This window comes from Podarcis gaigeae (genome assembly GCF_964106915.1).
Source record: "Podarcis gaigeae genome assembly, chromosome: 4".
NCBI classification, from domain to species: domain Eukaryota; kingdom Metazoa; phylum Chordata; class Lepidosauria; order Squamata; family Lacertidae; genus Podarcis; species Podarcis gaigeae.
The window spans coordinates 87215586-87242471 of record NC_139677.1 but is presented as its reverse complement, the minus strand read 5'-3'; the positions used below and the strand labels follow the sequence as shown (position 1 = coordinate 87242471).

The 26886-nt window shown below is 44.7% G+C and overlaps 1 protein-coding gene across 1 annotated transcript in view; it reads right to left on the bottom strand.

Moving 5' to 3' along the window:
• PDGFD (platelet derived growth factor D) overlaps positions 1-23287 on the bottom strand; it is a 143668-nt gene extending 120381 nt beyond the window's left edge. Inside the window, exon 1 of the mRNA XM_083737124.1 lies at positions 22495-23287. Coding sequence (XP_083593250.1) covers positions 22495-22624 — 130 coding nt within the window. The 5' untranslated portion in view covers positions 22625-23287. The remainder of the gene's footprint in view (positions 1-22494) is intronic.
• Positions 23288-26886: the final 3599 nt, after the last annotated feature.

Below are 26886 nucleotides of genomic sequence, written 5' to 3'. Positions count from 1 at the left end.
AAAAATCTGTTTGCCCGAATAAATAAAGCCCTCGGAGATGCATACAGTCAGAATATTTTTCTTACCCCTTTAGCTTCTGGTTCTGCATCTTCACCATCTGCTGGGATTTATTTTTAAGCTCTAATTTTGTAAAATGGAAGAAGAGAGTCTGTTGCCAAGATATAAAGTCACCATGGGGGGGGGGGGAATGAAAGTTAGTATTATTATTTTTTTACTTTGTTATTGTCACATACTGTTTGCCTGTGCCAGAGTGTGACGGCTGAACTAGGACGGTTTGATATTGCCCTGTTGTCATGTTTAGGCCACTTTAATAATAATAATAATAATAATAATAATAATAATAATAATAATAATAATAATAATAATTTATTTATACCCTGCCCATCTGGCTGGGTCCCCCCAGCCACTCTGGGCGGCTTCCAACAAAACGCTAAAATACAATAACCTATTAAACATTAAAAGCTTCCCTAAACAGGGCTGCCTTTAGAAAAGTTTGGTAGTTATTTTTCTCTTTGACATCTGGTGGGAGGGCGTTCCACAAGGCGGCTGCCACTACCGAGAAGGCCCTCTGCCTGGTTCCCTGTAACTTGGCTTCTCGTAGCGAGGGAACCACCAGAAGGCCCTCGCCGCTGGACCTCAGTGTGTGGGCAGAATGATGGAGGTGGAGACGCTCCTTCAGGTATACTGGACCAAGGCTGTTTAGGGCTTTAAAGGTCAGCACCAACCATAGAATCATAGAATCATAGAGTTGGAAGAGACCACAAGGGCCATCGAGTCCAACCCCCTGCCAAGCAGGAAACACCATCAGAGCACTCCTGACATATGGTTGTCAAGCCTCTGCTTAAAGACCTCCAAAGAAGGAGACTCCACCACACTCCTTGGCAGCAAATTCCACTGTCGAACAGCTCTTACTGTCAGGAAGTTCTTCCTAATGTTTAGGTGGAATCTTCTTTCTTGTAGTTTGGATCCGTTGCTCCGTGTCCGCTTCTCTGGAGCAGCAGAAAACAACCTTTCTCCCTCCTCTATGTGACATCCTTTTATATATTTGAACATGGCTATCGATATCACCCCTTAACCTCCTCTTCTCCAGGCTAAACATGCCCAGCTCCCTTAGCCGTTCCTCATAAGGCATCGTTTCCAGGCCTTTGACCATTTTGGTTGCCCTCCTCTGGACACGTTCCAGTTTGTCAGTGTCCTTCTTGAACTGTGGTATCCAGAACTGGACACAGTACTCCAGGTGAGGTCTGACCAGAGCAGAATACAGTGGCACTATTACTTCCCTTGATCTAGATGCTATACTCCTATTGATGCAGCCCAGAATTGCATTGGCTTTTTTAGCTGCCGTGTCACACTGTTGGCTCCTGTCAAGTTTGTGGTTTGAACTGTGCTCAGAAATGTACTGGGAGCCAGTGTAGGTCTTTCAAGACTGGTGTTATATGGTCTTGGCAGCCGCTCCCAGTCACCAGTCTAGCTGCCGCATTCTGGATTAATTGTAGTTTCTGGATCACCTTCAAAGGTAGCCCCACATAGAGCACATTGCAGTAGTCCAAGTGAGATATAACCAGAGCATGCACCACTCTAGCGAGACAGTCCACAGGCAGGTAGGGTCTCATCCTGCGTACCAGATGGAGCTGATAAACAGCTGCCCTGGACACAGAATTAACCTGTGCCTCCATGGACAGCTGTGAGTCCAGAATGACTCCCAGGCTGAGCACCTGGTCCTTCAGGGGCACAGTTACCCCATTCAGGACCAGGGAGTCTTCCACACTTTCTATAGAATGATAACTTATAGAGTTGAAAGGGACCTAAAGGGACATTTGGCCAAACCCCTGAAATGCGAGGTGAAGTGCAGTGCAAGGTGAGCTTCTGGTGACGTTTGGGCTTGCAGAAGCTGTTCCTGGTTGCAGGGATGAAGGTCCACAATTTGGATGCTCTGCCCTCAAAGGCTGATGGGCTCTGATAGAGGCTCTGCAAGACAGTGTTTGGAAAGGGGATTTGCAAAACCCACGTTTTGAGAAGCCCCTTGCAAAGTGCAATGTTGCACAGCGCTTTGAAAGGGGCTTAGCAAGACCGTTTAGTGCTTTTCTGTGTGATTAGCTTTCCTTCTCTTGTAACAACCCTTCAGTGCAAGAGTGTAACAATATTGCCATCCCTACATTGTATACTTGTAGGTGGGCCAAAACATCAGCTTCTTTAAGCAGATCCCCTGGACTACCTTGAAACTTATACTGAGTATTTCCAGGTCTTGCTCTCAGCCACAATGCCAGCTCTCTGGAGATTCAATGATCAGCCTTAACCTCAGCCAGGAAAGTATGCTTTTATAAATTAAGATTTGTTTAAGAAGAATAAACAAACAAACAAACAAATCATGCAGCTGTTTAAGTTTTGTTTATGTTGGCTGAACTTCTTTGCAGTTAAACAAGCAAAGAGAATGAAAAAAAAAAGTTCTACCGTTCACATTTTGCTTGCATGACTCAGTTCTTCCTCCTTCCATTTTTGTATTGGAGGCTGAAGGAACAAATGGACTGATAGGTTTGAACTGCTGACGAGCGCTTTACCATGAATTCCCAGCAGATGCACAGATTCACAGGATGCAGAAGGTTGATAAATCCAACCTCTCTCAAACTGGGTATCATTTGCAATTTGATTGAAGAGACCTAGGGTACAAATTCCACGTCAAGGATTAAAGGTAGGGTTGCCATACGTCTGGACTGTCCCAGCAGCAGTGTCTGGCAGTAGTGTCTGAGTGGAAATTGGGGCATATGGCAGCCCATGCCATTTCCCCATAAAAATAGCTCAAAAGCAGCAAAATAATAATAATGGGCATAACTAAAACAACTGGCCAAAATTAAAAAATGCTCAACAACGTTTCTGTCCGGCAACCCTAATTAAAGGTCTGGACTCAAGATTAAGTTGGAAACACCACTGTTGTTTGTGTGTGTGTGTGTGTAAGGATGTTAGTTGTGGATTCCAAAGAGATCCATCATAATTATGGCGAAGGGATTTGGCCTTTTCATACACATAGCTTAGCATCGTTTAATTGTTTAAAATAATAGTAACACAGGCTGCTGTTGAACGCATTTACATGGAAGTAAGCCCACTGAACACAGTGGGCCTCACTTCTGATTCAACATGGATAGGGTTGTGCTGCATGTGGTAAAAGGTAAAGGTACCCCTGCCCGTACGGGCCAGTCTTGACAGACTCTGGGGTTGTGCGCCCATCTCACTCAAGAGGCCAGGGCCAGCGCTGTCCAGAGACACTTATGGGTCACGTGGCCAGCGTGACAAAGCTGCATCTGGCGAGCCAGAGCCGCACACGGAAACACCGTTTACCTTCCCGCTGGTAAGCGGTCCCTATTTATCTACTTGCACCCGGAGGTGCTTTCGAACTGCTAGGTTGGCAGGCGCTGGGACCAAGCAGCGGGAGCGCACCCCGCCGCAGGGATTCGAACCGCCGACCTTTCAATCGGCAAGTCCTAGGCGCTGAGGCTTTAACCCACAGCGCCACCTGCGTCCGCTGCATGTGGAGAATGGACAAATAGACATAGAGTTTGAGTGGCTGTCTTTAATACAATACGCCTGATTCTACATTGTCACCTAGTAGCAGTCTGCTCCTTGCAGAAACACCAGCAAGGTCTCCTGAGAGGTTCATAAAGATTGGCCTGGTCTGTAATCGGGGAGGCAGTCTGTTGGTGGCCTGGTATCAACATGTCAACAAAATAATGAACTTGGTGTGGTAGCTAATGTACAAGGCTTAGCTAGTTCCTTTGATTATGGCTTAGTTGGTGACATCTCTCTCTGGGACAGATTTGATGGGGTTAGTGACTCATGATCAACGGAGATCCAATGAGCTCCAGTGTACTGTCCAGTACAGGATGTCTGCTCACATAGTGGGGCTTCTGCTCCTCTCCCCTATAGTCCCCCATGTGACCCCCAAAATATTCTCTTGAGGGTTTGGGGAACCTTTGCAGCAGATTTTGGGGGGTCTTGTGGGAACAGAGAAACTGGAATTCTTATTGCACAAGCAGAGTTCCATTGAACAAGCGGGCAGATAATACTGGGTGTCAACATTTATTTTTAAAGCATGAAACAGCACTTCAGACAAGTTTTTCTCTGGTTCTTGGAAGGATGCAGTTAATCATTAAACATATATTTAAATGACTTCTATAGAATACCATCCATAGAATACTAGTATAACTTTTTCATTTGTTCATTCATTTACACACACACACACACACACACACACACACACACAGGCATGCCAGTTCTAGTTTTCTTGACTCTTTTAGTCAAATATCTGTTTGTCTTTAATTATGGGCAACTAACTGAATAGCTAGAAGATGATGTCAGATTATCTGATCTCATACTTCAGCAATTTTGGTCTATGTGCAATATTTAGATTTTATTGCACTTCACTGTAAATAACATGTTTTGTTTTACATCTCTTTTGGCAGCACACAGAAGTAAAATGCATGTCTTTGTAGTAGCAAATCAATAACATGTGCTATTATTTTCCATTGTTTTCAGAAATACAAATACCATAGACTACATGAAGGACTTTGGCAGAACACATAACAGGAGTTATGTGAAACTGAAAATATTCTACAGCCATGAAGATCCACGAAGTCCAAGAAGAGAGATAATGTTGGCCATGCAGTCACTCTCAGTTGAGTTATTTTCAGCTCTCACAGATGTCAATAATTCAATTAGGATTACAGAAGTTCTTTTTCACCAGTGAAAATACTACAACTGGTAATTATTAAGCCTGCTGTATTAATGCATAAAAATGGAATTCAGATGAAATATGGCATTCCTGAAACTTCCAGTATCGATGCAAAATATATTGGTCCCAACTCTGAATATCATCTATGCTATCAACAAATCACGTTTTGAGTCACAGTTATATAAGTGATCATTGTGTATTTTCATGATTCCTGCATTCTCACGATATTTCAGCCACAAACCATTTGCATTCTTTCAAAATATTTACTCTTTGAGCCACATTCTCCATATTTGCACAAGCAAAATATGCACTCACAAAAACAATTGCCTGTGCACTCTTAAAACTACAAAAACCTTGATGCAGTATGATGAAGACTGAATAGACAATAAACATCTGGGACCTTTAGCTGAACCGAGGAATCCTCAATACTGACTGAATAGCAACACAAAGGGAACTAGCTGAAACTTGACCAGAAAGATGGCAATCAAGGGTGAAAAGATGTTTATTTTCAAAAGTCACATATTTTGATAAGGTACTGAGATTTGACAAGCCAAGCATAGCTGGGCCTGGAAGAATATAAACACTCCCTCGCAATTACAATAGGATGACAATTTTATTATAGTATTAGCAAAATACACATTGTCACGTTGCTTGAGGCATGTTTGTAGGAGGAGGAATTCTAGACTGAGAGGACTGTTTGTGTGTGTGTGTGTGTGTGTGTGTGTACACACATGTGGAAGCCTCTAAAAGTCTCTGTCACCAAGAGATCAGCCACTTGGAGATGGGTGGGGAGGATAAGCTTCGCTCGAACTGCAATTGTGATCCCCAGTGTTCAGTACTTTACATAGGAGTTCATTGAAACCATTCATTCATATCAAAGAAAGCAAAGGTGTTATTTGAAGACATCTTCAAGGTGCTTCCTTGACTGTGGTGCCTCCACTAACTGAGAAGCAAGATGACTTTCAAATGTGTAGTGTGGCCTCAGAATGTATTCTGTTTCTTGGTGTGGCATTCGTTTGGAGCCCCCGGTTGTCTCACGGACTATTGACCCATACACCACTAATCCGCTGCCACCAACCAGGTCCTCCCCGGTAAATCACTTAGTCGGGTTCATAAGTTAACTAAGAAGAGTGTAGTTTATTGGAAACACAAATAAACTTTAACTGCATTCAAAACATTGTTACTCTTTACCTTCTTAAGTCTTATTTTATCCTGTTTCAAACTCTTCTACCTCCCCTCACACAAGAACCAACTGCACTAACTGTCTCTCTATTTCCAGCTGTCTGCCAACTGCTTTCCCAACTGCCTTTTCCCAACTAACCAACCAACCAAAAGCAACCTTGAATTAAGCCCTTTTATGAACAGGTAGGCTTTTCTACTGGTCTATCTATTAACTCTTTCTCTCCCCCTGAACAGACATTTTCAAACGAACGGGCAAACGCCACATCTGGTCAGACTGTTTTTATATAATGAGAGCTGTTGGGTTTTTTTTTAATTTATTTGATTTCACCTTGAACATTTCTTATTGCATGCAGCTAGGCTCACTCTAGACTGTTAGATTTCTGAAGTATACTATTTGAGACTGAAAATAGAAATGTTTTTTAAAAAATGTTTCCCACACATTAAAAAACAACAACCTGTATGTAGTAAATTGTATGTAGCGCACTGAAGAGAAATGCTGAGCACAATCCTGTCCCCAAAAATCTAATTTACTACATATTTATTTATTTAGACATTTATGTTCCACTCTCTGGGCAGTAGCTTCTCAGAGTGACTAAAGGCCAAGGTATAAATTTCCCAGAAGAGACAGGTTAATATGAGAAGCAACAGATCTACCTCTAACAATGGCGCCACCTGATACATTACAATTACCTATTCCCAGCAAAGATGTCTTTTTTTAAAAAAAAGTCATCCATTCAGCCTGGTGTGCAAATTGGATGCTAATTAAAAACCATATGAATACCTGAACCTTTGCAACTCAAAGCTGTAAAGTAAATTAGCATTTTATTTACTGGTCATTAACATGAGGTGAAGAGCAGAGGATATTGCACTATTTTTAATAAGGTCACAACTATAATAAATTATTCTGAGACAAATTGGGCAGCTTCACCCAAAGAGAAGCGCCCTGGGTTTGCAAAGGAGGCAGGCTGCATAGGGAGGGGATCATTATAGTGGTGGCTTATATGACTAGCACTTAGAGATGGGCAGAGATCCATCTTTTTCAGGCCACTAACAATTATCACTGTGCCAATTTCTAATAAAATAAAATAAAATATTACTCTCCTGCAAAAGGGGATTCCATTTTTTGGCCTCATTTTCAGGGTACTTCAGAATTTCTTTACTATTTTGATGGTTGTGGTGTTTTAAGGTTGTTGTTGTTTAGTTGTGTCCGACTATTCATGACCCCATGGATCAGAGAACGCCAGGCACTCCTGTCTTCCACTGCCTTCCACAGTTTGGTCCAACTCATGCTGGTAGCTTCAAGAACACTGTCCAACCATCTCGTCCTCTGTCGTCCCCTTCTCCTTGTGCCCTCCATCAGAGTCTTTCCCATGGAGTCTTCTCTTCTAATGAGGTGGCCAAAGTATTGGAGCTTCAGCTTCAGGATCTGCCCTTCCAGTGAGCACTCAGGGCTGATTTCCTTCAGAATGGATACGTTTGATCTTCTTGCAGTCCATGGGACTCTCAAGAGTCTCCTCCAGCACCATAATTCAAAAGCATCAATTCTTCAGTGATCAGCCTTCTTTATGGTCCAGCTCTCACTTCCATACATCACTACTGGGAAAACCTTAGCTTTAACTATATGGACCTTTGTCAGCAAGGTGATTTCTCTGCTTTTTAAGGTTTTAAGGTTACCTTATTGTAAAGAGATGGTTGAGGGTGATGTGTGTCTTTCTTTTCTTTTTCAGCACTCTGCAGCCTCCCTGGCTGCCCGCAGTCCCTGATCTGAAAGCCCCTGTAGGCTTTCATTGAAGAACAGGCACCTGGGATGGCTGCAGAGCATGGGTGAGATGATTTGAAGAATGGAAGAAAGGATACTCACAAGCACCCCTTGGCTACTACAAAAGTAAGATGAGCCCAGCAAAAGCCCTGCACCCCACCCATAAGAATCTCACTGAAATTTTCTCTCCCCTTTGATCATTTTCAAATGCAATTTCTTTCCTTCTAATTGATGGAAATTCATTCATTCATAAATCCTTCCCATTCCTGCATTTATCTGCACTTTAAAAGACACACGCACAGAAATTTTATTCAAATACATAATTAATCTCAAACAGTGTGTTTCTCCTTTTACCCTAAAATATGCCTTTTTAACATATTTTGTTATGTATGAGTCAGAACTGTATTGCAAATCCAGAGAAGCGAAAAACCCAAAGGAGAATTTCATTTTGATTTCCACATGAGTCTGGGAGGTGCAGATCAGATCAGTTCCCATAGGAATTCACAGAAACAAAAGTTCATTGAACACTGGGGGGGGGGGGCAAAGATTCCCTCGATGGGCTTGTAATTTATTTCAGCCTCTAATCCCTATTTGGAAAATGGCATTCGGCTGGCTACTTTCCAGGTCTTTGAGGAGCAGCCACGTTTAGTGGCTTTTGGGAGAGAAGATGAAGCATTACACATCAAGTTACTCGTTTTATTTATTTCACAAGATTTATATACTTTTTGATTGCAGCAAAACCTCAAAACGGTTTACGAAAATGATGAAACAAAATTTTCAGGGAGAAAAACAGCTTAAAACTATGTACAACTTTCAAAAAATAATTAAAATCAAGCCAATTTGAGTTCTTGAAAACCTCTTAAGAATATCCTGTCTGGACTCAATGAATCATACATCATTAATTGGTTGCAACTGAGGGTCCTTCAGTGCACCTTCCGTTCCTGATTTTAAAAAAGGTTGGGGGGAGATGTGTCTTTATTATTTTCATATAATAGGACAGGCGGAAACTTAACTGCTAGCAGAAATTGACACTGTTCTTGTTCTCTTATCCCATGGGCAAGATGTTTTCACCTACAGCATTTTCTTAACACTGGCATAGCAAAAAGGTGTGTTGCTTGTTCACAGTATCAGCAGCAATGAATGGCTTCTTCGCGAAGTGCTGAAACAGCAACCATTTGCCGACTTTCATTGGCCTAGAGTCTTTTTTTTTTTTTTTACTTTCCTCAAAGGTACTTTTTGGGAGCTCGAACCACTGCCTCACTCTATCAACTGTTCAGTTTGCTTTCAAGGCCTACACAACATGGAGCCCACTGAGCTGAACTCAGCCAACCAGCCACATATTGCAACCTCCCAATGACTTTCTTATCTATTTTTCCTGCTTGCCTGAGATTTCGAAAGCAGCGTGTCCGTCAGGCTCCTGTTAGGCCTAGTGAGTTGCAACCAGCTTGGCGGGTCCCATACTGTGCAGGCTTGTGTGTGAAGCGGTTTGAAACAATAAAAAGCCTCCTCAAATAAGCCCATCTCAAAGGTCTAGTATTATCGTCACCTGGTCCTTTAAACTCCGCTAGAAAGGAATCGTTGTAGTAATTGTTGTTGCTTTATACATTGCCGAAAATGAGAAAATGGATTACCAGAAACAGAGAACGAAAGAGCACACAGATCTGCAGAGAACCTACACGTGGTATTGTATACAGTATGTATATGTCAAATTTAGGGGGGAGAATCTTAGGAGTCCAGGAATCTTAAATAAAACAAAACAGTAAGAAGCAGGGAAATGCCACTATGTAGCAAATTAGAAAGTAGGGGAGCCATTTACTGTACACACTGCAAAGAATAGAGAGAATGCATCAGTGACAAAAGCTGACAAAGTATAGTAGTAGTAATAATAATAATAATATTAATAATAATAAATAATAATAATAATTTATTTATACACCGCCCATCTGGCTGGGTTTCCCCAGCCACTCTGGGCGGCTTCCAGCAAAATATTAAAATACAATAATTCATCAAATATTAAAAGCTTCCCTAAACAGGGCTGCCTTTAGATGTCTTCTAAGTCAGATAGTTGTTTATTTCCTTGACATCTGGTGGGAAGGTGTACCACAGGCGGGTGCCACACTACTGAGAAAGCCCTCTGCCTGGTTCCCTGTAACTTTGCTTCTCGCATTGAGGGAACCACCAGAAGGCCCTCAGTGCTGGACCTTAGTGTCCGGGCTGAACGATGGGGGTGGAGACGCTCCTTCAGGTATACTGGGCTGAGGCCGTTTAGGGCTTTGAAGGTCAGCACCAACCCTTTGAATTGTGCCTGGAAACGTACTGGGAGCCAATGTAGGTCTTTCAGAACCAGAGTTATGTAGTCTCGACGGCTGCTCCCAGTCACCAGTCTAGGTGCCGCATTCTGGATTAGTTGTAGTGCACAGATTTGTAGTATGCACAGATTTGCACAATGGTTGCATATACAATTTTATAGGTACATATGCAGATTTAAAAATGGCTGGAATTCAACTAGGATTCTCGCTCAGCTCTAAATCTCCCTGTAGCGGGAAAGGCAATGTGTGACCAGATGACATCTGCACCTGTTCATTCTACTGTATAGTGTCCAGGTGCTTGTTGATGAGAAACGCCAAGGCCACCCGCTCTCCCTTCTTAGGGTTCATTATCTTTAAACTGGACAGAGGAACAGCCTCTGACAGCACTTCAACAAGAGGAATGTCCTCTGTAAAGTTGAACTCATGGCCTTTGTAGAAACCCTGCTAAGGACTGCTAAGGAAGTCTAGCTAGAGGCAGGGCATCAGAGTAGCGAGGGAAACAACCAGGTATGTTCACACCCCATGTTAGAAATATGAAAGGAGCAAAAACAGCTGGATTTCAACTGTCCCAGAAAAGTGGATTCTCAGAGCGAAGGAGGGAGAGAAACCAGATAGCAACTACTGGAGGTTTCCTGGAAAATCTAATTAAGGAAAGTTATGTTTTCCACGCCGCAGAGGTTTCTGTTGCATTTTAACTATGATACTAAAAGAATAAGACGTCCACAGTAGCCTTCCTTGCTTGCTTCATTTTTCTTGCTTCCTTCCTTTTTCTCTTTCTCTTTCTTTTCATTTAAACTTTTTTTAATCTCACAACTTCAGAATTAAAAGTTTTGATTGTACTCTGCTGTCAAGTCAAATCAGTACAGTGGCTTAGATAAGGCCAGATATACTTTTCCTCCTCTCCGAAAACTCCAGTTTTAGCATGGGCACAAGAAAGCCACTAGCTTTGTAATTTATGGCATGCCATAACAGTTCAAGGATGCACAGTCATTACAACTGAAAGAATATTGAGAGCTTTTTCGTGTCACTCATCCAAGAAAGGAGGCTCTCCCCGGGGGCAAAGGAAGGCGTCGTGACACCAGGGGTGGGCGTCGCTACATAGGACGCATGTGCGGCATCGCTACGCACAATGCATGCACAGTACGTAGCGCCACCGCACATGCGCTGTATAGCAGTTTGCCGTACGGACAGTGCCGGGATCCTCTGCTTGCAGCTGCGTCCGTACAGCGCTGGAGTAGCGCTGGCAGCAAACTGCTATACAGTGCATGTGCAGCATTGCTACATACAGCGCATGCATGCAACACCGCACATGCGCTGTACTTAGTGGTTTGCCTCCGGCACCAGGATCCTCCGCTCATGGCTGCAGCTGCGAACGGAGGATCCTCCACATGCGGCTGCGGTGACGTGATGGCATATGCACCCTGAAAAGTCCATTAGTAGAGCGCTGCTACTGCACATGTGCGAAGTGCACAGGGCGAACCCGGAAGTAAACACTTCTGGGTTTGCCGCGTTCGTAACCTGAAAAGCTGCAACACGAAGCAAACATAACACGAGGTATGACTGTAGCCAGTTTAGCAACCATTTCAACCCAGTAATAATAATAATAATAATAATAATAATAATAATAATAATAATAATAATAATTTATTTATACCCCGCCCATCTGGCTGGGCTTCCCCAGCCACTCTGGGCAGCTCCCAAACAAAATATTAAAATACAGTAATGCATCAAACATTAAAAGCTTGCACTGCTTCATGTATTTCAATGGCTTCCCTTGCATGTTCTAAATGGCAGGTTGCATCACACAGACAACATGACTGTCCCCACTTCCACTGAAGCTGATAGGAATGTTGCCATTTATTATTTCGGTGGGAAGGAGCAAGCTCTCTCTCATTGTATTTTAAGCTCTTTGTGAAGTTTGCTTCCATGTTTCTCATGGAGCTCAACCTCCTAAAGTCCCAAGCGCACAGCGGGGGTATTTGGGGGCTAGCAGGAAGTCTATTCAGCTGGCAACTTTTGTCATCTCACGCTGTTCCCAGTGTGTCAAGTCAAGTGCTCAGACTGCCAAAACACAAATGTAGGAAGCTGGCTTTTAAAACACGAGACAAAGATCAGCGCCAAGGAATGAAACCAGAAATTACTCAAATACAATAGGAAGCTTGACGTCACCTAGAATTTATGACTTACCAGAATAGCAGAGACATGCCACGCTGCCAAAAAGAGAGAGAGAAATATTTGCCCACTTGGGCTGCCATTCCTATGACGGTGTCACTAAAATGATTATTTCGAAGCAGACAATGAGTCCACAGCTGAGGCAACATCACATTGGCCCTGGCTGCAGCTGACTCAGTCCAATATGGTCTCATTCATTCATCCAAAAATAATGGTGTGCTGTTGTTCTTGTGAAACAGCAGCATTCTATGCACCCCACAAGAAAACCAGCAGAACCAATTAAAAGAAAAACTCAACAACAGTTAAAACACAACAGAAAATAAAATTAATTTAGGATTCAAGATGAAGGTGAGATGGTTTTCAGACATCTGAAATCTGAAGCACCATCATCAGGCCAAGATAAAGCAGACTTATTATCTGTGGCCCTGAAGGGAAGGACTAAGAACCAATGAATGGAAATTTTGGCTGAACTGAGATCAAGATTTTGTCAGTAGAGATGGACACATTGGCCAGTTTCAGTTTCTTATTTATCCAATTTTAAGTTCACAGTTCTATACCAGTTTGCAACTTTTTTTTTAATTCAGCAAAATGTTAGTGCAAATATCTCCTAGTGCAAATCACTCCTTTACTGGGAGAAAGGTGGGAAATAAATAAAACCAACCAACCAATCAATCAACCAATCAATTAATCAAATGAAAGGAGGTCATTTGAACTCAATGGCAAGACATTGCCTCTGGCAAGACATGCAGAGGATTGTGCTCTTAAAAGATTATGATTAAGCAGATATGCACGTATCTTTGCATGATCAAGGTGGAATAGTTTATTAGGGGTTCAAGAAGGAGGTATTGTTTATCCCTTTCTACAGCTCATTCCTATTGTCCATCTGCTGTCTTTGGCCCCCGTCAGCTGGTCCTTTCAGAAATGAAGAGTGCAATTATGTATCTGAGAATGAAAGCAGCACTGCAATCAAAAGAAGTTATTTTTAAGGGGTTCTTAAAGGTTGGTGCTGATAATACCATTCAGCTGTTAAAAGTTGCTGTAGCTCTGAAACTGACTGGGGAGTTTATAATTGAAATATCTGCCTTACCGTGATATACATCTATCTGATAAAACAGGCCAGTCACTGCCTATCCTTTGTGGAACTCCATTATATTGATTACAGCTGAGTCAGATTTGTAATTTTCCCTGGTTCCTTTAGTTCTCTGAGACAGCAATGTAGTTAAGAGCTAATGTAGAGTAGTGATAATGAACAGACGTTGTAGGTGAGAAATTATCTGTGCAGATCTCAGCACAACTATTAACTGGACAGCCTTAGTTAAACCACTAAGGGGCTGGTTCAGACTTGCAAAATAAAAGTTTGGAGCTATGGGGGCAAAGTGTTAAGAACTTGCATGCCTACATGCTCCCTCTTCCTGTCAAGTGCTTGTGATCCCAGCCCCTATTTCTGGTTTCAAGCAAACCATTGTTTCTGAATTTTCATCTGAAACCAGCAAACTAAGGTTTGCAGATCAAGATTGGAGACCAGGATCAAATGCCTGAGGCTGGGGGTTCTTAAGGTTCTCTCACATAGTGCCAAACCATAATCTGAACTAGAGATGGGTGGATCTGTAAATTTTGGTTTCTCTCCGCTTCTCATTTTTCCACTCAAGTTCAGTTCTCCACAGTTCCACACCAGCCTGCCAGTTTTTGAAACAAATCCTCACGAAAATTCAGCCGCATCTTTGCGCTACATCTTCTCCTCATATGCACAACTTTGTCTGCAGTATTGTCTACTGCACATTTGTGCAAAGCAATCCCCTGCTTATATAATGTATTTTGCATGCTGTTGTCAGCAATACATGTATTCTTATGCATACTTTGCCCTAGCATAAGCATTTTTGTATCCATTACATGGCTGGAAAACTGCATCGCAAAGTGTGAATTTTGAAGGATGGCTTTGTCTTGGTTTGCTTACAGTTTCAGAAATTGAGAATTGGGTAGGTTTGCCTAGAAGTGTTAGCTGAATTAAATTTTTCCCCCATCCCAAAGCTGAACCAGTCCAACGATCCCTCTCCCAGGCTGCAGTAAGGGGAAAACTTGTGGAAGGATAACAATTTGAAGATGGAGCAGAACAAAAATGGGAGCAGTGATGCTTTTCAGAAACCTTTTCACTGCTGATGGGAGTTGTAGTCTGAAAACATGACCATGCCAGCTAGGACTGGTGAGAGTTGTAGCCCAAAACATCTGCAGGGCACCAGGGCTGGTTTATTCATTTAACCCTTCCTTTGCCCATGGCATATGTCTGCCAGCTGGGCTCAAGCAACCATAAGCCAGCTTGACCCTCCTGTCTTTGTACAGGAAAGGTTTGCAGTGGGTGAAAGAAGACATGGAATTTCCTTATTACGATTGTTCACCTATCAAAAGGAGTGCATTTTGTCTAAAGGCTACAGGCAACAGTAATCCAAACGGTTACTTTCCATTTTATGAAAGAACCTTTTTCTTCCCTTCCTTTTGATGCCTTTGAGCATCCAACCTCTAATCTTGGTATTCTGTTGCAGTCAAAAGATCTGGATCCCCTCGAGATGTCTTTGCAAATCTGCAAGTTAAGGTTGTTGAAATCTGGACATGAGCCCAGAGTATTTCACTGAATTAGGTTTTGTCCTAGCCTTGTAATTAAAGTAGCAGTGCTGGAACATGCTCAGGACAGAACCTTAAAAGAAAAACAAAAAACAAAAACCTATGTTCAAAGCAAGATTTTAAAAAATATTTTTTAAAAGCCTAATCTTCTCCATGTCAGCAATTCCCAGTTAGGAAGTTAGAACACCACAGCATGTCCCGAAAGCTATGTTGGCGTAGCTACATTACACGGTGGATATCAGGCCAGGAACAGGAGGACTGCAGCACACAGCTGGGAATGCGGTAAGTGACCCTGGCAAAAGTAGGTACCTTTTCTGCCAGCCTGTCTTGATGTAGAGAGTGGAAAACCAGGGCACACATTGGTCTGATGTTTGCCAAAATTATCTAGGTGGATGAGGATAGCATTCCAGCATGGCCTGAATATCAAAAACGAGTAAAGATGTACATTTTTATACAGTGGTACCTCAGGTTAAGTACTTAATTCGTTCCGGAGGTCCGTACTTAACCCGAAACTGTTCTTAACCTGAAGCACCACTTTAGCTAATGGGGCCTCCTGCTGCCGCCGCGCTGCTGGAGCACAATTTCTGTTCTCATCCTGAAGCAAAGTTCTTAACCCGAGGTACTATTTCTGGGTTAGCGGAGTCTGTAACCTGAAGCTTATGTAACCTGAGGTACCACTGTACATTGGTTAAATGGCGGGCTTGTGTCTTGCAACGACCCCCTTCGTCATGCAGTGGCTCTCTTTGCTTTTTGTATAGGGAAGAAGGTACGTTGTACTCACCCTCCATGATCTCATTCAGTGGGGGCCATCGCAGAGTTGGGGATAGAGGCAGAGATGGCCCTGTTACTGGGCAGAGTGAGGTGGCTGCCTCAGGTGGCAGATGCCAGAAGGGGCAGGGGTGAAGTGTTGGAGGACAGAGCCCTGTGTGCTACAAAGCCTGGCCTAACTCCTCCACCAACCTACCACACTGTCCTGGAAGTTGCTGTCATATAAGTACTGGTGAAATAAGATTCAGCTGCCACTCAGGCAGTTACTTTCTGTATGGAGAATTGGAGAGGGAGGCATTTTATCATTTACCTCAAGCAACAAAGTATTTTGAGCTGCCCTTGTGTAGAGGGCCAGCATTGGTTGTTTGTTTGTTTTATTAAATTTATACACCCCTCATGTTGGGAAAGGTTGAGGGCACAAAGAGAAGGGGATGACAGAGGACAAGATAGTTGGACAGTGTTCTCGAAGCTACCAGCATGAGTTTGACCAAACTGTGGGAGGCAGTGGAAGACAGGAGTGCCTGGCGTGCTCTGGTCCATGGGGTCACAAAGAGTCGGACATGACTAAATGACTAAACAACAACAACATACACCACCTTTCATCAAAAGATCTTAGGGCAAATCGCAGAATAAAATACAAGATAAAACACAAGTATATAATAAAACTAAAACAACAAAACAATACCCACCCACCCCTTCTCACAGATACACTTAAAAGGCTGTATGTTATTAAACAGCAGAAGGCTTGGTTGAAGTGGAACGTTTTTGCCTGGCATGTAAAAATATACAATGAAGGCACCAGGAAATCCCCCCTGGGGAGAGCATTCCACAAACGGGGAGCCACTATAGAAAAGAGCCATTCTCGTGTTGCCACCCTTCGGGCCTCACAAAGGAGGAGGCACACAAAGAAGGGCCTTAGATGATGAACACAGAGTCCGGGGCAGTTTGTATGGGGCGAAGCGGTCCTTGAGGCATCGTTGTCATGGTAACACCGTCTCCAGGCCCAGTGCTTTGCTCATTACATTTCTGCCCAGTACTTCCCACTCTTTCCCTCTTGTCCCTCAAGGAAGAGTTCCATATACAGATTGTATATATACAGATTGTGTCACCACAACAAGCTTGTGAGGAAGGCTAGGCTGAGAGAGAGTGTGACTGGCTCAAGGATACCCAGTCTGTGTTGTGGCCGGTTAGGGATCTGAATCCAGATCTTCACAGTCCTAGCCTGGCACTCTAACTACTATACCATATTGTTTTTTACTCCCCCCACCCATTCACCTATAAGCCTTACTTGCTAGCTTTTTAGAAACACCTGGCTGCCCACTGTTATAAGAATGTTGCACTAGACGGACTCTTCTTTTGTAAGCCAGAAATAAAGGTGAAAGCTATTGGGATAAAGGCCAAATTTTCTCCTTTCCAAAGAGGATCTTAAACTAGTATGAACCTGCCACTCCATCTTTTATTTTCTTTTTAACCAGAATGCTTTTTCTTAACAACATTGCTGAGGATCATGTAGCTAGAGGGGACAAAATAGTAGTACAGTGAAATTTTTAGGAAAGAGCTTTGGCCATCTTCCCTTGTTGTAAAAATGCCCTCAGAGTCCATGATGGGGTCTCTGTTGTGCTCAAATGGCTGCAAGTACAACTCTAGAACTCCTGGACATCAAATAATGCTGAATGTTGGAAGACTTAGGGCAGATAAAAGTACTTTTTCATGCAGTAAGCAGTTAAAATATGGAACTTGCTCCCACAGGAGGTAGTGATTGCCACCAGCTTTAGAAGAGGATTAGACAAATTCATGGAAGATAAGACTATCAGTGGTTACTAGCCATGATCACTATGTTCTGCTTCCATTGTTGGATGCCTTATGCCTCTGAATACTAGTTGCTGGGAATTGCATGTGCTGTTGTGCTCATGTCCTGCTTGCAGACTTCCCATAGGCTACCAGTTGGCAACTGATAAAACAAAATGGTGGGTTGGATGGGCCATTGCCTTGCCCCAGCAAGCTCTTCTTGACACTCAGATCAGCCAAATCAACCCTGGCAACCAATGGGGTGATGGATGTTCACAGCCCATTTGCTCTCACATGGATTCTCCAAAAAGCTGAGTGCACTCAGAGGGTACATCATTCTGAATTTCCCATCATTGACAGTCACAAGTGGCCTGAGCTCCAATTATGCTTCCTGCCATCTGCACAGTAGAAGGCGACCATCCACCCATCATCTTTTTTATTTGCATGCCACCTTTCCATAGTTAAACCCATGCTCAAGGTGGCTTACAACACACACACCCCAACAACACCTTAGCACAAGAGTCTGCTCAACAGCCTCAGCTTTTGTAGCTGGAGTCAGACAGGACCCTGCACTCCCAGGCCAGGTAGATAAAGGCCTGCAAGGCTGGGAGTATGTCTCCCAGGTTTCACAGCCAAGGTAGGACCAATGCAGAGAGCAAAGCTTGCAAGACACAAGACTAATTGGTGTGAGGCCATCCCATGACAGGCAGCATCTATCTTGCTCCTCAACCAGTAAAATTTCCCCGAATGGCATGCAGCTAAAAAACGCTGAGCCAAGAGTCAGAGAAGAACCCATTGATTTCTGCTCTTAAAAGACTGTGGCATTAAATTATTAGAGATCAGAAGAAACTCATTGACCATGGAAATTGTCTCCATAGAAGAGATAATATGCCTATTGCAACCTCTGAGACCTTGTTTGAGACCTTTAAGTGCTACTATTCCTTCAAGGGCTTCCCTTAGTAAACATCTGCTGTGGAGAAGTATTGGACTCCAGCTGTTTGCAGCTGTAAAGCCTTGAATGCCTAATATTTACACAGTGGGGGGTAGGCTGCATTCGCAGCTGTGTTCCCCTCCTAAATTCCTTCCTGCACTTGAACTCCCCCCTGCACCCCCCATGAAACAAAAACCCCAAACGGAATAGCTCACCCAGGAAAACTTTGGTTGTGCTTGAATCACAAGGAGCCTTAAGATGCCACAAAATTGCAGCTGCAACATTCTCAGGAAAGTTGTGCAAGGCCGGGGCAGGCAAGGAAAAGTGAGCAATTTGCAGAACTGGTTTACTCAAGGCTTGCTACATGGATGTTTAGAAAGTCGGCAGCACAGGGGCAGACGAGTGGAGAGGCAGCCCACAAATGATGAATAGCTTTCTGCTACTCAGACAGTTTTAAACAACTGGTGCACGTGTGTGTGCACACACAGAACAAGCTCCCAGCACGGGATCAAGCGATTCTTCTTGTGTTCTGCGTGATGCTTTACAAACAGCCAGTAGAGACAGCATCTGAATTTAATGCAGTTAAAGAAATAACTGCAGAGCAGACAAAGCTACCAACAATGCTCAGCCATAGTTTGTTTTCAGTGCCACGGTTTTGCTCTGGAGCATCTGCAGGGAACAGTATACAACCAATTCCAGATTGCTGGTCATTGGAGTGAGTGGGCTGTCCGTAGAATGTAGGACACCTTGAAGAAGCTGTGAAATTCCAGGAAGGAGAGAATCCAGGAAGGAGAGAACTGAGTGCATTGAGTCTCTCCTAGCAGAAGATCCTCATTGATCCACAATGGGTTTCCAAGGGCTAACTGTTTGTGTGTGTGCAAGAGCAGATATCTGAATTGACCAACACAGCCCTGTATTGTCAACTTTTCTCTTCTGATCAACTAGGATAATCTAGGAGAACTTCTAAAAGGCTCAGTTTAGGAGGAGCTGATCCTCTGGTCTCCTTACAATTTTTTCCCTGTATTTTATTCAGGTTGGAAGCTTCCCAAGGGTTTTGGAAAGAAGCTTCTCAAGGGTTTTGGAAAGAAGCTGGATCAATGCTATTCTATTCCTCTTCAGGTGCCACCATTGGAATTGGCCCTCCAATCAGTTAACATTTGCCTGCAATTGCACAACAGAATCTACAAATGTTCATCTTCAGAATGGAAGGTTGTTGCTGGGTTGGTTGGTGAGGGTCCAGACATTCTAAATTATCCTTCTCCAACCTGATGCCCTACAGATGTTTTGGACTATAACTCCTATCCCCAACTTGCGTTTCCTGTGGCCATGCATGATGGGAGTTGTAGCCCAATAACATCTGGAGGACACCAGCTTTTGGAATTCTGCTCTAAACTGTCTAGAATGGGTACCCATCTTAAAAGGAACTAGTAAGAAGAAAAGAGTGTCTTTCATCATGTGCACCACAGACACACCCATTTACATGCATACTCATATAAAATTAGAGGGATTGTGATTTTAGATCAGAGGGAAGCTTCCAGGCATAATTGTGAGTCCTCTCTTCATCTCTCATCTTATAAATTAGCCACAATCCAGAGGATCTGTTTAATCAAAGATCCCTGGAAATGTTTCAGAATTTGAACTGAGAAGTTTGCCAGCAAGTGGTTCCTTTCCTCCCTTTCTATTTTTGGGAAATGTTCCACAGATCTTTGATCTATGGGGCTCTCCTCCTGTTCCTAGAGGAGATTGCAGAAAACAGTAGAAAAATAAAATAAAATAAGCCAACCTCCCTGATATTAGGGTCAACATTGCGCAGCAACTTTCAACCACCTACTGCAGTCCCTACTCACCTTGGTCGGAAACATATTCTTTAATAATATACCATGCTCTCTTGGTAAATTCAGATAACAACTTCTGCATTCCTCATTTTCCTATCTGAAGAGGGTCAGAGCATGATTGCCACCATAGCAACCACACTTTCGAAAACTCTGGTTGGAAAGCAAAACTGCTGCATATTTTGGGCCAAATCTGAATTTGAGCCAGGGATGATTGCAGTGCCTGTAAAATAAGGAAGTGTGCAGAACAAATACATCTGAAATTATGGGCCATGAGAGCATACGTGGCTCCCTTTGTCAGAGTCTTGGTCCAACTAACTCTGTACCAACAACTCTGATTGAGAGCAGCTCTCTAGAAACTCAAGCCTTGCTCCCTGAGATCCTCCAGATTAAGATACCTGCAACTGTATCTGGGATCCTGTGCATTCAAAGCATGCACCTCACTGCTGGGAAGTGGCTCCTTCACTGGTTCAGCAAAGCTTGTAGTGGGCAGGCTTGAGTCTCAGCACATGACTTAAGCCTTGGGGAGATCTGTTCCCTTATGATTCCCAACACTTAATGGACATAAGGATATATCTTTGTGCTACTTCACACACTGCAATTTCCTAAAACCACTTCCCCATGGAGCAAATGTGTGAAACTTGCAGGGAACTCAGCATGTGCGAATGATGCAACATGTGCCTGACTTGCTGTGGATATGTGCATTGGCTGGCTTCAACTTGTGCACAACATAGAATAATAGATTCATTGTAGAGTTGGAAGCAGCCACAAGAGTCATCTAGTCCAATCCCCAGCAATGCAGGGATCTTGTTGTCCAACATGGGGCTTGAACACACAACCCTGGAATTAAGAGTCTCATGTTCTACCAACTGAGCGATCCCACAAGCTTTAAAATGTGTACACAGCGAAGGTACCCCACATGCAAGTGTACCCCATGCATGCAGGGTGAATCCAGGTCTGCCAGGTGTGTGTGACAATTTCTTTACACCCTGACTTCATGCACTTTCCTACATGAAAGCATTCCCCAGGTCGGAATTTGTAATATTTGAATGTGGCCCTGGGTGTGTGACTTTTGAAAGATTCAGATGCACTCATGCAACTAATCCAACCTCCTGTGACCATGAATGTATGTTTCTGGAGCTGCATGTGTCCACTCAGCTAACGTACACAATTTCAGAACTAGTATGGGCTGCACAACAGCTGCTGCAATCTTTGAAGGAGTGGTATGTATGTGTGTTTGTATGAAAGACATGGGGGGGTGCCTTCTGCAAAACTACTCCCTGGATCTCTAGCTGTTCCTCAGAGTGTCAGCAGCCTTGCCCTATGCTGGGAAAACAAACCTTTAAGTGGGGCACACAAGGTCTGCAGCCAAAAGTAAGATGGCCAGCTGGCAGCTGCTTCGAATCACAGAATCATAGAATTGTAGAGTCCAACTCCCTGCAATGCAGGAATGTGGTAAAGGTAAATGACCCCGGACAGTTAAATCCAGTCAAAGGCAACTATGGGGTTGCAGCTCTCATCTTGCTTCAGGCTGAGGGAGCCAGTGTTGGTCCACAAGTGGCCAGCATGACTAAACCGCTTCTGGCACAACAGAACATCATGATGGAAACCAGAGCGCATGGAAATGCCATTTACCTTCCTGCTGCAGTGGTACCTATTTATCTACTTGCACTGGCCTGCTTTTGAACTGTTAGGTTGGCAGGAGCTGGGACAGAGCGACAGGAGCTCACCCGGATGCGCAGATTCGAACCGTCGACCTTCTGATCAGCAAAGTCAAGAGGCTCAGTGGTTTAGACCACAGTGCCACCCGCACCCCCCTTTTTTACCTGCAGGAATATACAGCTGCCCCATACCAGGATCAAACCTGCAACCTAGGCGTTATCAGCATCATCCTCTAACCAACTGAGCTCTCCAGGCTGATGAGCTCCATAGAAAATTCTTGCTTCACAAAACCCAAGTCTTGTAGCACCGTACATATTTGCCATTTATTACTTTCACACACTAGACACCACTTCATCAGTCCCTTCAAGAGTTCTGCATTTATTGCACTGAATGCAGGTCTAGTTACATGAGCAGAGGGGAGAGGGGCACTCCAAGCCCACCATCGACATGTGCACCAATGCATTGCGCATGGTGGGTTGCCAACAGAGACCTTGCACATGGCATCCTGGTGAGATCATGCATTGTGTGAGCGATTATTTGCATGACCATTCCTAGTGCAACCTGTGGTGCGTCAAGCAGCCTCAGAAGTCCTTTGAGGCGGGGGAGTTGCTTGCATCCCAGTTGCCCTCTCTTACGCATCTCCTCTCGCAAGTGCACCGCCTGAGAGGACATCCAGGGGGCGCGTTTCCACCACGCGCCTGGTCAGTTTCACACACCAGGAGCAAAAGTTGAGAGAAAGAAGAGACACTCACCATCTCTCCGCAGGTTCGATGCGCGCAAGGCTCGGATAGATCCGCTCTGGGCGCCGGCGCTGGAGCCCTGTCGGTTGCAAAAGCTGGCGCAGATCGCAACGTAAAAGAGGAGATGCTCAAGCGGTTGCATTGGGACGCTTTGCTGCTTAGCACAAAGTCTTTACTTTTTTAAAAAGTGAGGACGGATTCCTCTTCCAAATGGAATATCTCCCTGTTCGCGACGCTTTTAAAGCCTTCGCTTTGTCCCCTCCCGAGCTGACTCTCCAAACTCAGCCCCGATGATGTGCAACATGAATGAACTCCCCCCTCCCCGCTTCCTCGCCCTCCTCCCCTCTAAAGTGGCTGGCTGGCTGGCTGCAGGGACGATGAGGTGGGAAACCTCTTTGCCAAGTTACAACAGTTAAGAGGGAGGCGGGCAAACGGACAGGTTGCCCTCCTCCGCCAGCCCTCCAGGCTTCCTGCGCTCCACCGGCAGCTCCGCTTAAGCAGTGGGGGCGGGAAGTGATCCTGCCGAGGGATCTGGCTCCGGAGACTCTGCAGGGGGTGGGGTGGGGCTGCTTCATCCAGCTGCAGGCTCGCAACGCCCCCCTCGCCGTCGCCAGGGTGGATAGCGCCCCCCGTCCCGCGCCTGAGCTGCGCGCCAGGCTCTGCCCGATCCGGCGGGGAGCGCTCAGAATCCGGCGAGGGGGTCTCTCTTCTCGCTCGGGCAACTGAGCATCGCCGCTCGGGGGGCCGGAGGCGCTCGGCGAGGTGGTCTGGAGGAGCGATCGCGAGCTTTTGGCTGGCTGGCTCGCTTTCTTTTCTTTTTTTGCGCGCGGAAGGGAAACGCGCCGGAGACGGCGCCCCAGGGAGGAAAGGAGGTGGCGGCGGCGGCCCCGGCGCCTCTGGCCACTGGGGCAAGGGAGGCGGCGGAGAGGCCGGACGGGGAGGAGGGGAAAGAGGGAAGCCGTCTGCTTTCAGGGCAACCTGCGGGGAGATCCCCTCGCAGGGATCCCAGCAGCCAGCAATCTCTCAATCCCTTGGAAAGGTTGGGGAATCCACAAATTGTCTATCTGATGCTAGCTCAGTTGGTAGAACATGAGACACCTGATCTCCAGGTCGTGGGTTTGAGCCCCACGTTAGGCAAAAGTTTCTAGCATTGCTGGGGGTTGAGCTAGATGACCCTCGTGGTCCCTTCCAACCGTGGTGCCAGCTTGAATAAAATATTGGGCGTCAGGGGGGAAGGTATGCCCTGCCCTAAATAATCTATTGCAAACTGTGGTGCACACACACAATTTGAATGGCAATGCCCATCAACTGGGGGGGGGGCTCAAATGACTGGGGGGGGCCCTCAAAAACTGTTCGATGACGCATCAGAGACATCCAGATTTGATGGATTAGACGCATTTCTAGCCCACCTTTTGGCCCCAAGGAGTTCAAGGTGGCCTACATGGTTCTCCCCTTCCTCATTTAATTGACACAGCAGCCCTGAATGGCTGAGAGGTCCTGACTAGCCCAAGGTCACCTGGTGAGCTCCATATAGTTGTAGGATCCAGGCATAGGCAAACTCTGGCCCTCCAGATGTTTGGGACTACAACTCCCATCATCCCTAGCTAACAGGACCAGTGGTCAGGGATGATGGGACTTGTAGTCCCAAACATCTGGAGGGCCGGAGTTTGCCTATGCCTAATGTTGCCTGATAGTGAGCCAGACCGATGGTCCATCCAGTTCAGTATTGTCCATGTAGGCAATTCTGAGCTATATGGACCAGTGGTTTTCTATGCTAGGTAGAGAGCTGATAGGGGCATCCCTTCCCTCCCATCTTGCTTAGTTTCTGGGTGCAGAAGAGGGACAAGAAGGTCCCTTTCTTCCTCTACTAAGCCACTCATTTCCTCACTACCATGCAGTTGCTGGTTGCTCCCATCATCTCCAGCCAGCCAAGCCAATGGGTAGGAATAATGGAGGCTGCTGTCCAGCAATAATGGGGAACCAAGGTCTAGGTGTCCCCTGAAGACACTTGAAATCTCCAGGTTCTCTCCCAGGCCTACCTGAAGATATTGGGGATTGGACTTGGGACCTTGGGCACACAAAGTTGATGCTCCATCACTGAGCCAAGGCCTTCCCCAAAGAGAGAGGAGTGCATTAAAGCACTTTGTCATCCCAGTAGAACTACCACTGAGCCACAGTCCTCCCCCCCCCCCACAATGTGATAACTCCATTAGATTGTCACCCGAGGCAGCCATTCCATAAACTTTCTTGGTAGGAGAGATGGAAAGCTGGGATCATTCCATCAGCTTTGCTGAAAGACCAACTGTGTCACACTCATCTAACCCCTGAACTATCCCTGCTGGTCTTTATAAGAACAGGAATTGGTTTTTGAGTTTTATTTTTGCCTCTTCTCTCCTCGTCCCTTTCCCCTTGTGTGTTGGGTTGTATCCCCCCCCCCCCAATTGTTAACTTGCAGGCAGGGACAGTCTCATTTTAACTGACTGCTTGTAATGTACTCTGGGAGAGTTTCTGGCCAAAAATCAAGTTATGCATGCACTAAATAAATAAATAAAACTCCACACTGTTTAAAACAGGACTTTTGCAGTTAGAGAAGTGGTGGGGAAATGCACTATGAAAAGTGTGGGATGGAAGAAGGATCAATTTATTAACACCCAACAAGCAAATCCACCCAGGTGAGATGTTTCAGTTGGTAGAACATGAGACTCTTAATCCCAAGGTTCGTGAGTTTGAGTCCTAGCTTGGGCAAAAGATTGCTGCATCGCAGGGGGCTGGACTAAATGACCCTTGTGGTCCCTTCCAATTCTACAATTCTATGATTCTAAATCAGAACAAATGTCCAATAGAAAACAGATAATAGCCTAACTTCTGTGCAAGAAAATCAGGATGAATGTTCAAATAAACACGTCGTCTGGAGGGGTCCAAAGTTTCGTTCATGCATATCATCACTTGCACTTGCAATAGATCTGGGCTAAAGTATTTACTGAAAAGCAAAAAAAGATAAGTGATCAGAAAATCTGATACTTGGGTATTTTCATATTATGAAGTTCTTGGATTCCTCCCCCCGCCCCCCGCAGCCACTGCCTTCCTAGCCAATTACAGTACCAGCTTGAGGGATGAAAGGACAGATTTCAAAGGCTGAGTGCGCCAAATATCCCAGAACCAGAAGAGCAAAGGGATAAAGTGAACTCCGAGGATGACAGCTGTTGGAAGGAAGCCAGTCACATAAAGATGCTGGCCCCGGAATACCAGAAGCGACTGGCATGCGTCCCAAATCAATTAAGGAAGATTACTGCAGCATAGGCAATATACTTGTCTCCCACAGCAGAAAATGTAGATAGCAAAGTTAAAAAGCGAAGAGAAATGTTAACTAATGAAATCAAGAAAGGAAACCTATGGATATTTGAATTGCAAAATTAGGTACGGTGGGTTTTTTTTTATTTTTTTACGGCAGTAGGATATGAAATTCTCACACAAATTGAAGGGCTGGTACATACTGGAAAGATTGGATTCGCAGATCATATAGACCGATTTATACTGCTCCAAATCTTATATGATTTCTCTCAAGGGAAAACCATTAAGCTGTGCAGTACTGTCAGCAACCATGCATGTCAACACCTGGATGCATTTTTTTAAATAAAAAAAACTAAATAAAAAGATTGAATAGAAACATTTTTTAAAAAACGTAAGCAAAGGGAAAACAGTATTCCCAAGTGCCTGCTCTGATTTATGCCCCAGCCTCATAACATCCAGATGTTTTGGCCAACCATCTAGGAACAAAGGAAGCTGTCTTTTAATGAGTGAGATTGTTGGGTCCATCTAATTCAGTATCATCCACATTGACTGTCAGTGGTTCTCCATCATTTCAGGCAGGTGTCTCTCCCACCCTACAAGGAGGTGCTGGAGATTAAGCCTGGGGCCTTCTGCATCCAAGTCAGATTCTCTACTACTTCAAGCATCCCTGACCATCACCCATCCTGCCAGGGCTAATGGGTTCTGGAGCCCAAAACATTTGTGAAGGCACCAGGTTGGGAAAGGCTGGTCTATACTCTTTCCGTCTGCAGAACAGGTATGGGGAGATTCTTTAACACCAAGCAAGCCAGATTTTACTTTAAGTCTCCCTCTGGTAGCCACTACAGTTCTGCCCCTACTTTCTTTATACTTAGATGGCTAAGACCAACATCCCGGGTTAGGGCATCGCCAGCACCAACACAGTCGAAGTGGGTTCTACCTGGGTTCTACCATAACCAGCAAGCTTTCCATCAATGCTGAGTTGGACAAGCGTATTTGCAAGGGAGCTATGGCAATGGTTCGCCTCTCCAAAAGCGTATAGGAGAATGTGATGGTAATGCCCAATGCCAAGATGAAGGTCTACCAGGCTGGCATGTTGAGCATGCAGCTTTATAG